The sequence below is a fragment of the Sceloporus undulatus genome, chromosome 5 (genome assembly GCF_019175285.1).
Source record: "Sceloporus undulatus isolate JIND9_A2432 ecotype Alabama chromosome 5, SceUnd_v1.1, whole genome shotgun sequence".
NCBI lineage: Eukaryota > Metazoa > Chordata > Lepidosauria > Squamata > Phrynosomatidae > Sceloporus > Sceloporus undulatus.
Genome location: NC_056526.1, coordinates 98,123,819 through 98,137,974, shown reverse-complemented (window position 1 = coordinate 98,137,974; position 14,156 = coordinate 98,123,819). Strand labels below are relative to the sequence as shown.

General features: G+C 39.6%; 1 protein-coding gene across 3 annotated transcripts in view; it reads left to right on the top strand.

Moving 5' to 3' along the window:
- Window positions 1–9,065, top strand: part of ACOX3 (acyl-CoA oxidase 3, pristanoyl) — a 31,372-nt gene extending 22,307 nt beyond the window's left edge. For all 3 annotated transcript variants that reach the window (XM_042468188.1, XM_042468189.1, XM_042468190.1), the window contains 4 exons: window positions 3,367–3,541; window positions 4,601–4,668; window positions 6,169–6,255; window positions 8,132–9,065. In XM_042468188.1, coding sequence (XP_042324122.1) covers window positions 3,367–3,541; window positions 4,601–4,668; window positions 6,169–6,255; window positions 8,132–8,251 — 450 coding nt within the window. In that variant the 3' untranslated portion in view covers window positions 8,252–9,065. The remainder of the gene's footprint in view (window positions 1–3,366; window positions 3,542–4,600; window positions 4,669–6,168; window positions 6,256–8,131) is intronic.
- The last annotated feature ends 5,091 nt before the right edge of the window (window positions 9,066–14,156 follow it).

Genomic DNA, 14,156 nt, shown 5'->3' with positions numbered 1-14,156 from the left:
CCACCAGCAGCCCCAGCCCCCACTTTTGCAGGATGCTGTGAAGTAAAAATTGTTAAAGGTTCACTTCTGGTTATAACCTTTAAAGCCCTATACAGGTTAGGTGGTGGGAATGCAAGCCAGAGCCTTTTCAGTGGTTGACCTTAGGGTCTGGAACACCCCTCCTTCTCATTCTTGCTATCTTTTTTTCAATAGGTGAAGACTTTTTTATTCCAACAGTCTTTTGAGTAATGAAGGTCTTCCAGAAGAGGGAAGGTTTAAGTGGGTGCTGTACTATTTTAGTTGTCATTTTAAAATAATAATTTTAATGTTGTCAGTAGTTTAGTTCCATTTTAATGTTGATCTTTTAGGGGAAATATGAGATATAAATGAATAAAAGAAAATAATAATAATAACCTGTTGGCAGCACCAAAGGGTGACTACTGAAAGGGGAACCTGAGTTGAAAAGCTAGGGATTAATGAAGGAACACGTTAAGTAGGAGATCATGGTAGGTACGTTCAAGTAAAAAATATGTGATGGTAGAAACTACAGAGCCTAGTCTGGAGCAAACAGCATTTGGAGAATAGAAGTGCTTTGGGGGGAAAAGTAATAGTATACATAGACCATACGTCATAGAATAAACAAGAAACAAAGCAAGGGGCAGAGGTGGGAGTACCTAGGATTTTAAAAAAAATAAAGTAAGAGGACAGATGGATAGAATGAAGTACAGAACAGAATAGTTAATACTCTAAGCAGGAACAAGTCAGTAAATGAAGGCACCAGGTGACAGCCAGATCAGAGGGTTGGTTTTGAAATGTATTTATTTATTATCTTATTTCTATGCCGCCTTTCTCCCAAAAAGGGACCCAAGGCAGCTCACACTATAAAAACACATTGAAACAAAATTATTAAAAACAATTAAAATAACCTAATTAAAACACTACAAGGTTAAAATTTAAAACATACAAAAGTTAAAAACATAATCTAACCCCCCCCCCAATAAAACCAGGCTTGCATGATTTTAAAAAGTCTGAAGTTAGTTCTATAGGGTGGGAGCAGCCACTGAGAAGACTCTCGTGTCCTCATCAAGTGAGCCTGTGATGGTAACGGGACTGAGAGAAAGCCTTCTCCTTAGGATCTTAGGGTTCTAGTTGGTTCATATGGGGAGATACACTTTCTCAAAAAGTCTGGACCTAAACCGTGTAGGGCTTTATAGGTCATGACCAGCACTTTGAATTATGCTCAGAAACGAACCAGTAGCCAGTGAAGCTGTTTCAGTACGGGAGTTATATGCTCCCTATAACTGGCTTCAGTCAGCATTCTGGCTGTGGCATTTTGAAATTGGCAAGAAGCAGTAAGTTTAGTGGGGTGGGTATGTTGTTAGAGAGAAAGAAGGTGGTCCCACTGTCAAGGTCTGATGTGAAGCTTTGAAATGGTCAAGATAATATAGTAACATGAAGTTTTACCAATGGAACTTATACGTTGGAAAAAGAGCTATTGATTGTAGTGTGAGGACAAATCAAGCAAGGGATACAGTTACCAGTCTGGCAAAGAAAAGGGTGGTGTTATGGGGCAGGGGAAGGAATAACAATAAGCATGTTGTTGGGGAGAAGAATGAACCAGGTTTTGCTGGGGTTAGGGAGATAGAAGGACCATTTTTTTTCGCTGTTAGTTGTGATAGGTTTATTGTTATTTAATGTGGAGAAATAGCTGCAAGGTACTAAATACAGCAGAGAGCTCTGTGGTGCTGCCACAAAATTGTTCTTGGTAATGCATTATGAGCTAGGAACTCAATATTGCCTTGTTCAACAATCCCAACAACAAGGCCTGCCTTGGTCCAGGCCTTGGAGGTAGAGAGGAACTGCTGGACCTCATCCTCTTCCCCTCCATTGGAAGAGCCAACACATTCATAACTTTACATCAGACTAATGAAGAGAAAAGAAATATAAGACTCAACTTTTCACCCTTTCTGAAACCACCTTGGATGCAGCCAGAACAGTTTTATGCTGAATTGATTTCTGTTCAGCATAGATTCACATAACTGCTGCAAGATCTGATCTCCAAAAATGTAGATTGCCATAGACTGGGCCTTTAGACTTCATGTTTGTAATCTTTTCTTTCTTAGTAAATGCTTTTGAGATCCATCTTTACCTGGTAACCCCATAATTAGATCACTGTAATGCATAATGTAGGGATGTGGTGTCTTATTGGTTAAGACACCAATTCTGACGATCAGAAGATTAGCAGTTTGAGGCCCAAGTGCTGCACAATGGGGTGAGCTCCTGTCACTAGTCCCAACTTCCGCAGTTTAGCAGTTCAAAAGCATGGAAATGCAAGTAGATAAATAGGTACCACTTCGGTGTGAAGATAACAGCGTTCAGTGGAGTCATGCTGGCCACATGACCACCACAGTAATCCTCTGACAACACTCGCTCTTCGGCTTAGTAACCGAGATGAGCAGTGCCCTCTACAGTTAGTTACAACTAGACATTCATGTCAAGGAACTACTTTTACCTTTAATGCATGGGATTCTTTTTGAAGAAGGAAAGCTTCATGGATGCTTCATAATTCCTGTGCTTACCTTTAATCTCCTAAAAGTTTTGGGTCCAAATTTCTGCAGGGGTACCTCTTACCATATCAGTTCAAGGTCATCAGTAGAGGCCGTTCATGTACCTTGAGAATATTATGTGACAAGAGTAAAGCTACTCTGTATTGTAACATCTCAGTTTTATAATACCCTCCCTAGGAAGGTGGAACCTGGGCCAACTGGTTTGTTCAGGCATCTTAAGTGATATGACTTGTCTATTGCATTTATCTTTGCGGTTTTATTGGAGTGTTGTTGTATTGTTTTTTCTGATACCGTATATTTTTTAAGCACTGTATTATTCTGAAGTAGGAAGGGCGGTTCTAAAATATTTCAAACTAGAGAAAAACCAGCTTTGCCTGGGTTAGTATTTAGTCTCTACTCCTACCCCTTCAGTCTGTTTTCTTCTGAGGGTTCTCTCTCCCACCCTTCTCTTCTCCTCTATTTCTCTCCCTCTATTCTTAGCTTTCCCCCTTTATCATTCTGGTACCCTCCTCAGTCTGCCCTAATTTCAGCTTTCTTTTTGACTTTGAACTGTTATGTACCATGTACCATAAAGCGGAAGCTTAGTACATGGAGCTGCCTAGAGGCCCTGTGGCTAAATGAATTTCTCATGTCTGCCTCTGGCTGTATCTTTTCTGATTGGGAAAAATCATGCATCAGTCATGGGGCTATCCTAGAGACATAAACACAGACACACATTCTTTTCTCACATTTATAGATGAATACAAATAAATATGTCAATTTTTTTTGTAACTTTGTTGTTCATCATTCACTTTGAATTTTGCTTTTCTTTTGTTTAAAGGTGTACTACTGTCATTCCTTAGCTATAGCTTTCATTGAACACGTCGTTTTGCAAAGATATCATGAATATGTTCACAGCTCCAAAACACCAGCTAGCCTTCAACCAGTACTGAAACAGATCTGTTCACTCTATGGACTGTGGTCTTTAAATAAGCACATGGCGGTGCTTTACCAAGGTGAGATCAACATTCTGCCTGCAGTGTTAAATCTTTAAAAAGGCTTGAAGTACATTACCTTAAGCTGAAAGTTTATCTCTAAGGAAGAAAAGGAAACAGAGAGAGAAATTATTTGGTTGATCTAAATGCCTTGTCACATACTCACAGCAGCACAGCACTTATATGTACACGCACATGCAGCAGCAGCACATCTTTCTTACATTCTTATCTGTGCTTAAGGAAAGCTTTTTTACTTTCTTACAGAGGAGAATATTCTGAATTGGAGTAGGATCTCTTTAGGAAATAGAAAGCAAGCTTGAAAAAGCCACTTCCTAGAAAGCAGGAGTTACCCAAACTTCAGTCTGTTTTCATACTTGAAACAGCAGCAGCTTTTTCCAGAGCTCTTCAAGCCTCTGAGCTGAAAAACAGGCAAAGATGTTGATCATTGCCAAATTAGCTCTCCATAGCTCCTCTGCTCTCAGCACATTACCATGTAACAGGGAAGTCTTAGGGGTCTTGGTCTTATGATCCACCATCAGAACCTGGATAGTTCTCTGGTTCCAGGGCACCCCAGCCACTATTGGCCAGATTGTCCTCAGTTTGAGGAACACAAGGAAGTGGTGTCTCTGAGTAGCCACACCTCAATTGAACTCTGTAGAGAGAAACATCTACTTCAACTGCTCCTCAGAATATCATGGCAAGCTTGCAGTCTTGCTTTTTCAGAGACAAGATGGTTAAATTAGATTCAATACTCCAAGCCCTATCCATCCTTGAGAGATCAGGTTCACCAAGTCTCAGCAGGAATGAGAGGTCAGGCAGTCTCCACCAGTGCAGACAGTACTTCCAGGAAGACATCTCCCATAGTGCAGCAATCTTTTGCATATCTGCTCAGGAATAAGCCCTACTGAATTCAGTGAGACGTAATTCCAACTATGTGTTTACAGGTTTGCAGCTTACACTCAGAACTAAGCCATTTAGACTATAAGAATCAGCTCCAGCATTTCAATTTAGCTCATAAATGAATAGACCTGTAGATGTAAACTGTGTTCATTAGTTTCATAATCACTAAATGTCTTTCAGGGGGCTACATCACAGGTGAAAATGCTGGTAGATTTGTACAAGATGCAATCCTAGAACTTTGTTCAAAGGTATGTTCTCAGCTGGTTTAATATTATGCTAAGTAAACAGTTGTTTAGCTGTAACCTCTTCATATATAAAAATTTCCATTGTGCTTACCTATTGCAGTTCTAAATATATTTACCATTCCTTCATCACAGTAAGGGATTGAATTGATTAGATCTGGGCACTTTTGGAATCATTGCCAGTCTGATCGTGAGAAAGAGCACTCTTCAGTGGAAAGAGCTGACATTGTCTTTTCCAGTTCACTAACATGCAAAATATATAACTCATTTTGCATATCATGTCTAATGAGACAGCACTTCATCTTGAAAGCACAGTGACATTCAAGTAACACTACACTGCATTTATTTATTTTTAAAATGTTTCCCTACCCATCTTATAAACGATCTCCTGTCTACTGTAAAACTGGTGTACTAATGAAAGAACAACATTGAACCTTTCTCTTGAAAGTCTTAATAACACAATTTACATGCAGGATGTTTATTTTCTTTATTCAAAAACAGTGGCATCCCCATCTGCAGTGGTACAGTGTCAGTTTTTACCAATTTGTTCTGCTTTCAGTATAAAATGGCATTTATATGCATTACATTGTGGTGAGATTTGTGACCTTGGTATGATATGCTCATATCTGAAGCCAGTTAGAACATGTTTGTTTTCACTAGACCATCTTTTGAATCTAAATAGGCATAGTTTTCAGAGTGCTCATTCTCTACTCACCACTGCTTGAAAACTTGTGTTGTATTTAGTACCACATCTAAAATGCCCTGAATGTTTATACTAAGCATTCCCAAGGGTGAACACTGGAGGCAAATTGAAACTGTAGTAGTGAAATATCTTCATTGTCTGGTGTGGAAGTTTTGTTTTCTGGAGTTTGTTTTAACATCTGGGATCCCCTTAAAGAACAGTCACTGCTGTGCTTGATCTTTGAACCCTATAACTATATCGTTCTTTTCCTAAACTGTACCCAAATGTGTAGAATAGAGCTGTGCCTTAATCCTAATTCCTTAATCCTACTCTGTACTAGAGTCATTACTGCTTGGCATGTGCACAAAATTTTATTCCTTATTTATCAAAACTACCTCAGACGCAAAAATATATCTAAATGTCTAAAATATATTTTTAAAGCTTGCATAATGTTAATCCTGTTTTGTGTAGCCAACTATCTTCTGAAAATTGCTGTAGTCCCTTCATCTTTGACGAGAGAAGCAACATGAAAGCATGTAGCCTGAAGCAAATAGCTGGGACTTGGCAAGTGTCAAGGGCCAATATATGCTTCCCTTCAACTTTGCAACCCAGGGTGATTTGCAAAATAGAAGGCATTAATTTAACATTTGGAATAAACTGTTTTGAAGTAAAAGTAAAAATAGACATGGTCACTGAACTTTGTAAAGTAGAAACCTGAGCCTGCTGTTCCTTAGTGGCTTGGCCTAGCAATTATGCTTCTGCTCCATATTTTATGGGCAACCATAAAAACCTCAATGCAATTTCCATGTCTTTCCCTTGAATAGTTGAAGCAAGAGGCTGTGGCTTTGGTAGATGTTATTGCTCCTCCTGACTTCATTCTCAACTCACCGATTGGAAGGGCTGATGGAGAGGTAAAAAGTCTTTTTGCAAAGCTCTCTCCGATGCAAGTTTCCTGTGTCCTTATGAATATTGTGTTTTTAAGCGTTGTGTGTCACAGCTAGAAAATGAGAAGTGGGAGGCGAAGATACATTTTAGCAGCAGTTCAAACATGAATATCTATTGGTGTAGTTGTTTTTGATTGCTTGTTTGTTTTTGTTTTTGGTCTGATTCTGACAAGTGATCCAGTTACCCCAAATCAAATATGCCCATTCCTGTTTCTGAGTTTTGGGCTTCAGTTGCCTCACTTTGAAAAAATAACGAGATATAACTAGAACTTTTATTTTTACAGGCTTTGTACATCTGTCCCTAATATAGGGCACCCTTGATATTGATATCATCTGCATTTTGGTTCCAGGACCTTCCTTGGATACCAAAATCCATGAATATTTAAGTTCCATTATATACAATAGCATAGTAAAATGCTGTCCCTTATAATAAATAGCAAAATCAAGGCTTGCTTTTTAGAATTTGTTTTTTTAATATTTTCAAGCCATGGATGGTTGAATCCATGGATAAAGAACCTGTGACTATGGAAGGCCAACTGTAAATCAACTTACCTTATATGAATAATAATTAGAAGCTCTTTTCTGTCAATATGGGTGTTATGCTCGCAAGTCTTTTGTAGAATCCAGATGAGTTGAGACTCGGAAGTGTTCACACTTTTTATCAGTTGGAAACTGATTCCCTAGATTGAAGCTCCACTTCAGTTTAGATATTATAATAGCCTTTGGAAATTATATATGCTTCCTTATTTACTCTAACCACTTGTGTTCCACTGCTGAGTTGGAACCCACAAGTGGATTACAGTTGCAGGCTGAGTTAGCAGTTATATATGCGGTGCTATCCATTTTAAATTTTAGTTTGTTTCTGTTTAAAGATGAAACAGAATTGAGAGTGTGGAACCTACAATGAAAAGGAGAATAACTGGATGGAAAAGAACACAGTACAAGACCAAATAACCCCCAGGAGACCTTGGCAGCCACATCCCCAGATATACTTCTGCCAAAAACAAAATCAAAATTTTCACCCCAAATGGCCACAGACACTCTTTATTAGGCCTGGGGGCATTTTCTGCACATTTCTGTGCTCCCTGGGTAATTTTAGGGAAAGGAGAGGACCAACAAGTACATTTCTTCCTACTTGGCAGGGGATTGGTGTAGATGGCCCTTTAGGTGTCTTCCAACTCTGTGATTCTTGATTTGTTTGTTTAAAAAGGCCTCTCTTGAACCTAAAATATTGGCTCAAACATGGGCAAAATGTCCCCTAGACATCCTAGAAACCATTTGGGGGCAACTTGGAGCAAAAAAAAATCTATTTTGAAAAAAATAAAATAAGTGGTCCACTGAGGTGACAAAAATAGCTATGGGGGCGCATGTGGCCCACAGCCACATTTTGTCCACCTATCTTCTACAGATGAAAAGGGGATTTTTAATCTTCTCAAATGACATATTCCACTTTCAAAACCCTTCTATTTCATGTGTTTGGTCACTCTAAAAAGATGACAGACATATGTATTACTGTGGACCTATCACATCGGCAGGCTAGCAATCCACTGACTGGAGTATCTGCAGCTTGTCATACCCTATATTATGCAGTGGCACGGATGTGAACATGCAGGTGTCACTGACACACACATCACTGCCCATGGAATAAAATGAGGCCTGAACATCATGCATTTTCCCCCCATCTGCAGAGGGAGACAGAACCAAACCCCTGCAGATGGGAAGCATCCACTGTGTAACAGTTAAAAGAACATTGGGTTGAGACAGTTTTAGGTTAAATGTATCTTGGCCTAAAAGGTTGAAAAACTAGTCTTTGTTCATTACCCTTTTTCCTTTTTCCTTCTAGCTTTATAAAAACCTATGGAGCAGTGTTCTTCAAGGTGAGAAGGTGTTAGAGAGACCATCCTGGTGGCCAGAATTTTGCAATAACAAACCTGTTGTAGGTCGATTGAGGTCAAGAATGTAAATAGAAAAATACTTTGGTACAGACCAGGAAGAGCCTGGATGATTAATTCTGATCTAACTTTACAAGGCTAAAGGATCATGCGATTTTATAAAATGAATTTATAAAGAAAATACTTACAATAACAGGCTTTGAAATATTATTTCAGCTCATTTTCAGGGCTGTTAGCACAGTCAAGATGAATGCAGCCCATTGTGGGTGCAATTTCCACTTGTGTCATTGAGTGAAGCCTTATGGGAATGGCATTTTGTCCAGATGGGCTACCCTGTGTTACTTCTGTTTCAGTTGATCATAGCTGATGTCTGACATTTAATTCCTTTGTTTTCAATAACTAACTCTTAAGTGTGAAAATAGTTACAACATAATAAAAGAAAATGATGTCCACATGAAGTCAGCTAAATTTTCTGTTGATTTTAAGCGTTCAAGTAACCAGCACTGGGAAAATGTACATGGATTGTACAGTTAATAAAATGTTGTTATTCTTTCAGCATAGATCAGATGAGAACTGATTTTGATTAACAGTCATTTTTTCCATCTCTATCAAGTATTCATTCTCTTGTTTCATGTATGTTTTAATTAATGTTAATGGTGCTTTTTATTTTTAAAAAAATCAATAAATTGTCTCTAGCATTGTACACTGTAATTATAGTTGTGGCTTCTTTCTGAATGCCACAGACTTAATACCCATTAAATGTGAATGTTGTAATATATGTAACTAAACTCTTACCTGCTAAGTAATTGTGAGAATTTGTTTTGTGCTGACTCAGTGGCGTATATATTGATAAAAATGTTTTAATACAGTTTTAAAACTTCAAAATATGAATGGATATTAATGTATTTAACTTTCTGTTTCACTATGTTTCCTCTTTTATAAGAAAACAGGATAAAATGTTTAATACATTAGTGCAGTCTAAATATCCTACAAAGTATAGAAGCAAAAGTCTATTAGCTATGAATCCTTAACTTGGTATCCTTTCAAAACCTGTGCCAGAATTTTATAATAATTTTGTACTCTTTTGCTCCATAAATCCTGAGATTAATGTCATGATCCACAACTGTTGTACTGATATATCCAACAGGGTTTTTTTTCTTTAAACCAGTGGTTCTCAACCTTCCTAATGTTGCGGCCCTTTAATACAGTTCCTTATGTTGTGATGAGCCCCAGCCATAAAGATGAGCTGTGTCTCAGTTCTTAAGACCATCAGAAATATGAATGATTTGTTGCTGGTTATTACCTGGTTATTGCCAGGGTAAGCCCTCTTTAATTACAATGTGTGAGAAAATTTTCACTGTGATTGCACAATTTTCACAGGTTATTATCAGGTTTAACCCCTGCTTTCCCCCCAATTTTCCCCTGTGTGATTGTCCAGTGTTTCAATTTCCCTCCTACTTCTGCAACACTGAAAAACACACCTCCCTTTCTTGCCCAGCCAACAGGCCAGCCAGATGTGGAAGGCTTATATTTGTGTGTTTCATTTTTCCTGTCTAGATGTAGTATTTTACCTTTATCCCAGCTGAAATTCATTTTGTTAATCTTGGTCCAGAACTCCAATCTGTCAAGATCATTTTGAAGTTCAATCCTGTTCTCTGGGGTACTAGCTAACCCCTCTCCATTTGGTCTCATCTGCTAATTTGGTAAGGATGCCTTTTATTCCATCATCAAAGTCATTTATAAAGATGTTAAACAACACTGGGCCCATCACTAGTCACATCTTAAGGATGAAGAACAATTATGGATGATCATGTTCCGTATTTGCTCTGCCAACCAATTACAAATGCACCTACACTGTAGCACTGTTTAGACCACAGTTCGCCAGCTTTCCTGCAAGAATATCATGGGAGGCCTTGTCAAAAGCCTTACTGAAGTCAAGATATGCTACATCCACAGCACTCCCCTGATCTACTTTGTATAAAAAAAGACATAAGATTAGCTTGGCATGACTCGCTTTTGAGAAACCTGTGCTAGCTCTTAGTAATCACAGTACTCCTTTCTAAGGGTGCGTCTACACTATAGAAATAATGCAGTCTGACACACTTTAAGTGCTCTAGTTCCATTCTATGGAATCCTGGAATTTGTAATTTTATAAGGTCTTTAGCCTTCTCTGCCCAATATTGCTGGTGCAGAACAAAACTATGAATTCCAGGATTCAATAGGATGGCATCATGGCAGTTAAAGTGGTGCCAAACTAGTGGCATCAATGCAGGTTGCAGGGGGTGAAGACCACACCGGGTAACATCCCAGAGTAGGGGTGATACCTGGTTGGGCCCTCCTTGCCCTTTGGAGCCCTTCCTGGCTGCTCCATCACTGGACTTATTTCCTGACGATGGAGGAGAAGGAGGGAGGGGTGATGCATCTCCTTTGTCCCTCCCTGATGTTTCACTTGCTTGGCCAATGCAGTGGCAGGAGAAGGGAAGCAAGGGGGTCTGGGCCAACCGGCAATTGGTGGAGAGGGGGGCAGGTGGCTAGGAGTCCTGGTGGCACAGTGGTTAAATGCCTGTACTTTCTCCACTCACTCAAAACCATAAGGTTATGAGTTCAATACCAGCAAAAGGCTCAAGCTCGACTCAGGCTTGCATCCTTCTGAGGTCACTAAAATGAGTACCCAGATTGTTGGGGGCAGTTAGCTTACAGTTGTAAACTGCTTAGACGCCGCTAGTTCAATATGAAGTGGTATATAAATGAAGGTGTTTGTGGCCACGAAGGAGGTTGCAAATGAGCCAGTTAGGGGTGAGCATGGGCAGCTTTCTCCCCCCACCTCCCATCCCCTGGTAGCCATCCGCACTGGGTGACACCATAGATAGTGATATCACTGATCAAACCACATTATTTGTAGATACACCCTGAGTGTACACAGACTGTTTAGTTATCTATTTTGGAACTATTTCCTGGCATCAATGTCAAACAGACTAGATGATAATTGCTCAGGTCTTCTTTTTCTCCCTTTTGGAAGAAGGGGACATCATTCTGCTGGTCCTCCAGTCTGCTGGGACCATTTCTGGCCTGTCTATGAGCAAAAAAAATGAAAGACATATTTAGATTTTACAAAATGGAAATATGGGAGAATCTTTGCACTGCATAATGATGTAAATAAGAACAAACAAAACCTGAGAAGTTTATGTCTACCTTGCTAGTACTAAAAATACAGTGCGCCGCATTATATGTGGGTGTGCTATACACGGCTTCCAGCATATGCTGGAAGCTGCACCGGAAAGACTTCTCCCGGGCCCCAGAAGAAGCAATGGGATGTGCTAGGTGTGCGCCGTGAGAACAAGCCCCATTAGTTCTAATGGGGCTTAAGTTTACACGCTTTTTTCCTTATTCGGTGGGATCCAGAACGGATCCTCTGCATAAGGGAAGGGCCAATTGTAGAATCATAAGATGTAACAGGCAATCTGAAGCCCTTTCATGACCTATTTATCTGAGGTGGCTGCTTAAGGGCAGGAATGAATTCATGTGAATGTATTAGATGTGTATGGTCTAACTGTATGTTATATTAGGTGCACTTTTTAGAGAAAACAACACTACTGGCCACTTTATTATTATTTTTAATTAGCCACAATGAGACTCAGGGGAAATAACCACTTGTGGGAGACTTTTGGTGGGAAAATGAGGCAGGGAGAAGCCATACCCCCACTCTTTGCTTGTCTGAGTCTGGGTCAGGGCACTGCACAGCTGCTTTTCCTCAAAAAAGAAAGTGGATGGAACTAAGTATGCTTTTTTAAAAAGGCATCCTTAACTGTAATGTGTAGTTTGAAATTTGTAACACCCAGTTTCATAACATATACATACGCAGTCACTATGACAATCTTTGTTTAACTCAAGATAAAGATCAGACACATCTGGAAGTCATAATCTCTATCCTGTAAAAACAATACCAATGAATCTGGGCTAGAGCTACAGTTAAAGGGAACGGCACTAAGCTCTGTTGATTTCCTGGTTGTCACTAATAGATTAAAAGGGCATGTCCATTTTCAGTTAAGAGTTCTCTTGTAGAAAATGTAGATGCAACAAAAAAGAGGTGGGAATTGGCATTTCTCTTGGATATCATTGGTTGGGGGGGGGGTTGACAAGTGCACCTATGTAGGGTTACTATGTTGCTTGAGCAAAGTGGCTCTGGGGGCAAGGAGGAGTGACCTCCTCAGTAGTTCCTTAATTAAATCTCCTTTCACACCAACACTACTGTTAACTCTGAAAGTAGGACAAGATCCATACACCTGATGCACAACTATATCAGAAATGCTTGGGGAGCAAAGGATTTGATAGCCCCTTCCCAAAGCATTCCTTCACCAGTCAAGTGATTGACAATCACACTGCTGCTTTGAAGTAAAAACAAGCACCAAATATGTTGCGTGCATGCACACACTTACATATGTGTGAACAGACCAGCTGCCATTTGCATAGATTAATAAAGACAATAAAGTGGCAGCAATGCAGTGTTGGATGCAGGGCTATTCAAATTTTTCTCACATACAGCCACATCAAAATTAACTGGGGCAAACTAAAAATGGAGGTTTTCTGTGGGGCCCATGCCCTATGCTCTTCCCAGATGAATTGGCCTTGCTGCCCATGCTATGAGTGTTCTACGAACCCTGTGTTTATCTTTTACATTTCACTATCTGTTGTGAAGCGTTAAACACTGTGTGATGCCAAAAATGGATCTTATGCCACATTTGAGACTGAGTCTGTGAAAATAATCCAGGATGAATCCGAGCTAAATCTCCATTGTTCACACACATCCCGAATGAACCCAATTAAGGTTTTCTGGTGGGGCTGCCAAAATCCCCACTTAATCCAGGATAATTGATACCGAGTTTTTTAAAAAAGATTTGCATCATCAGTAGAGTGAATAACCAATGTGAATAGACCCATAATAAAATGCTACATACCCAAAAAGGAGTTCTGAATGCATTTGTATAATTGACTTCATCCTTATTTGAATGCTTGCATGAGTGAGCAACTGAATTCACATAGATGTGCATCAATGTGGATCAATGAGTTTCTATAGGGTGAATATCAAACCTGGAATGCATGAGGTGATTCACACTGTTGCAATAAAACAAATGACATCTGAATGACTTCCCAAGAGAAAGAATTTTGTAGCATTAGCTTTTGTAGACTGAGCCTACTTTATCAGATGCATGGAGTGCCTATGGACAGACCTTTAGAGCTATGAATGAGCTGGTTCTATGTGTGAACACCAAGAGAAATGCAAAACTTGTGGATATGATGATGAGGCAACAAGTCACTGGGGGACAAAGGTAGGAGGAAAGATGTTGCCTAAAGTCAGAAACCATAGGAATAATGGCAGGAATCATTGCAATGTAATATGATGCTAACTAGGAACCAGAAAGAAGATGTGATAAACTGGGCAAGTGAGCTATCATGAGGCTGGGGTGTAACTAGTGTTATACTATCTGTAATATGCCAGAATACCACTATCTGTTCAACCCACTGTCAGAGGACTGAAGCTTGTGGATATATCTGATTTTGCTGTTTCTCTTTCCAATCTTTTGTTCAAGCCCATGAGTAAAATACATTTTATAGACCTCATCAGTCATAGAATTATAGAATCAGAGTTGGAAGAGACCACAAGGGCCATCCAGTCAATAGGAGTATAGTGTCTAGATCAAGGGAATAATAGTGCCACTCTATTCTGCTTTGGCTAGAACACTGTGTCCAGTTCTGGGCACCACAGTTTAAAAAAGATGTTCAGAAACTGGAGCATGTCCAAAGGAGGGCGACCTAAATGGTGAAGGGTCTAGGAGACCCTTATAAGAAGAGACTTAGGGAACTGGGTATGTTTAGTCTTGAGAAGAGATGGTTAAGTGGTGAGATGATAGCCCTGTTTAAATATTTGAAGGGATGTCATACTGATTCTATGAGGAGGGAGCAAGCTTGTTTTCTGCT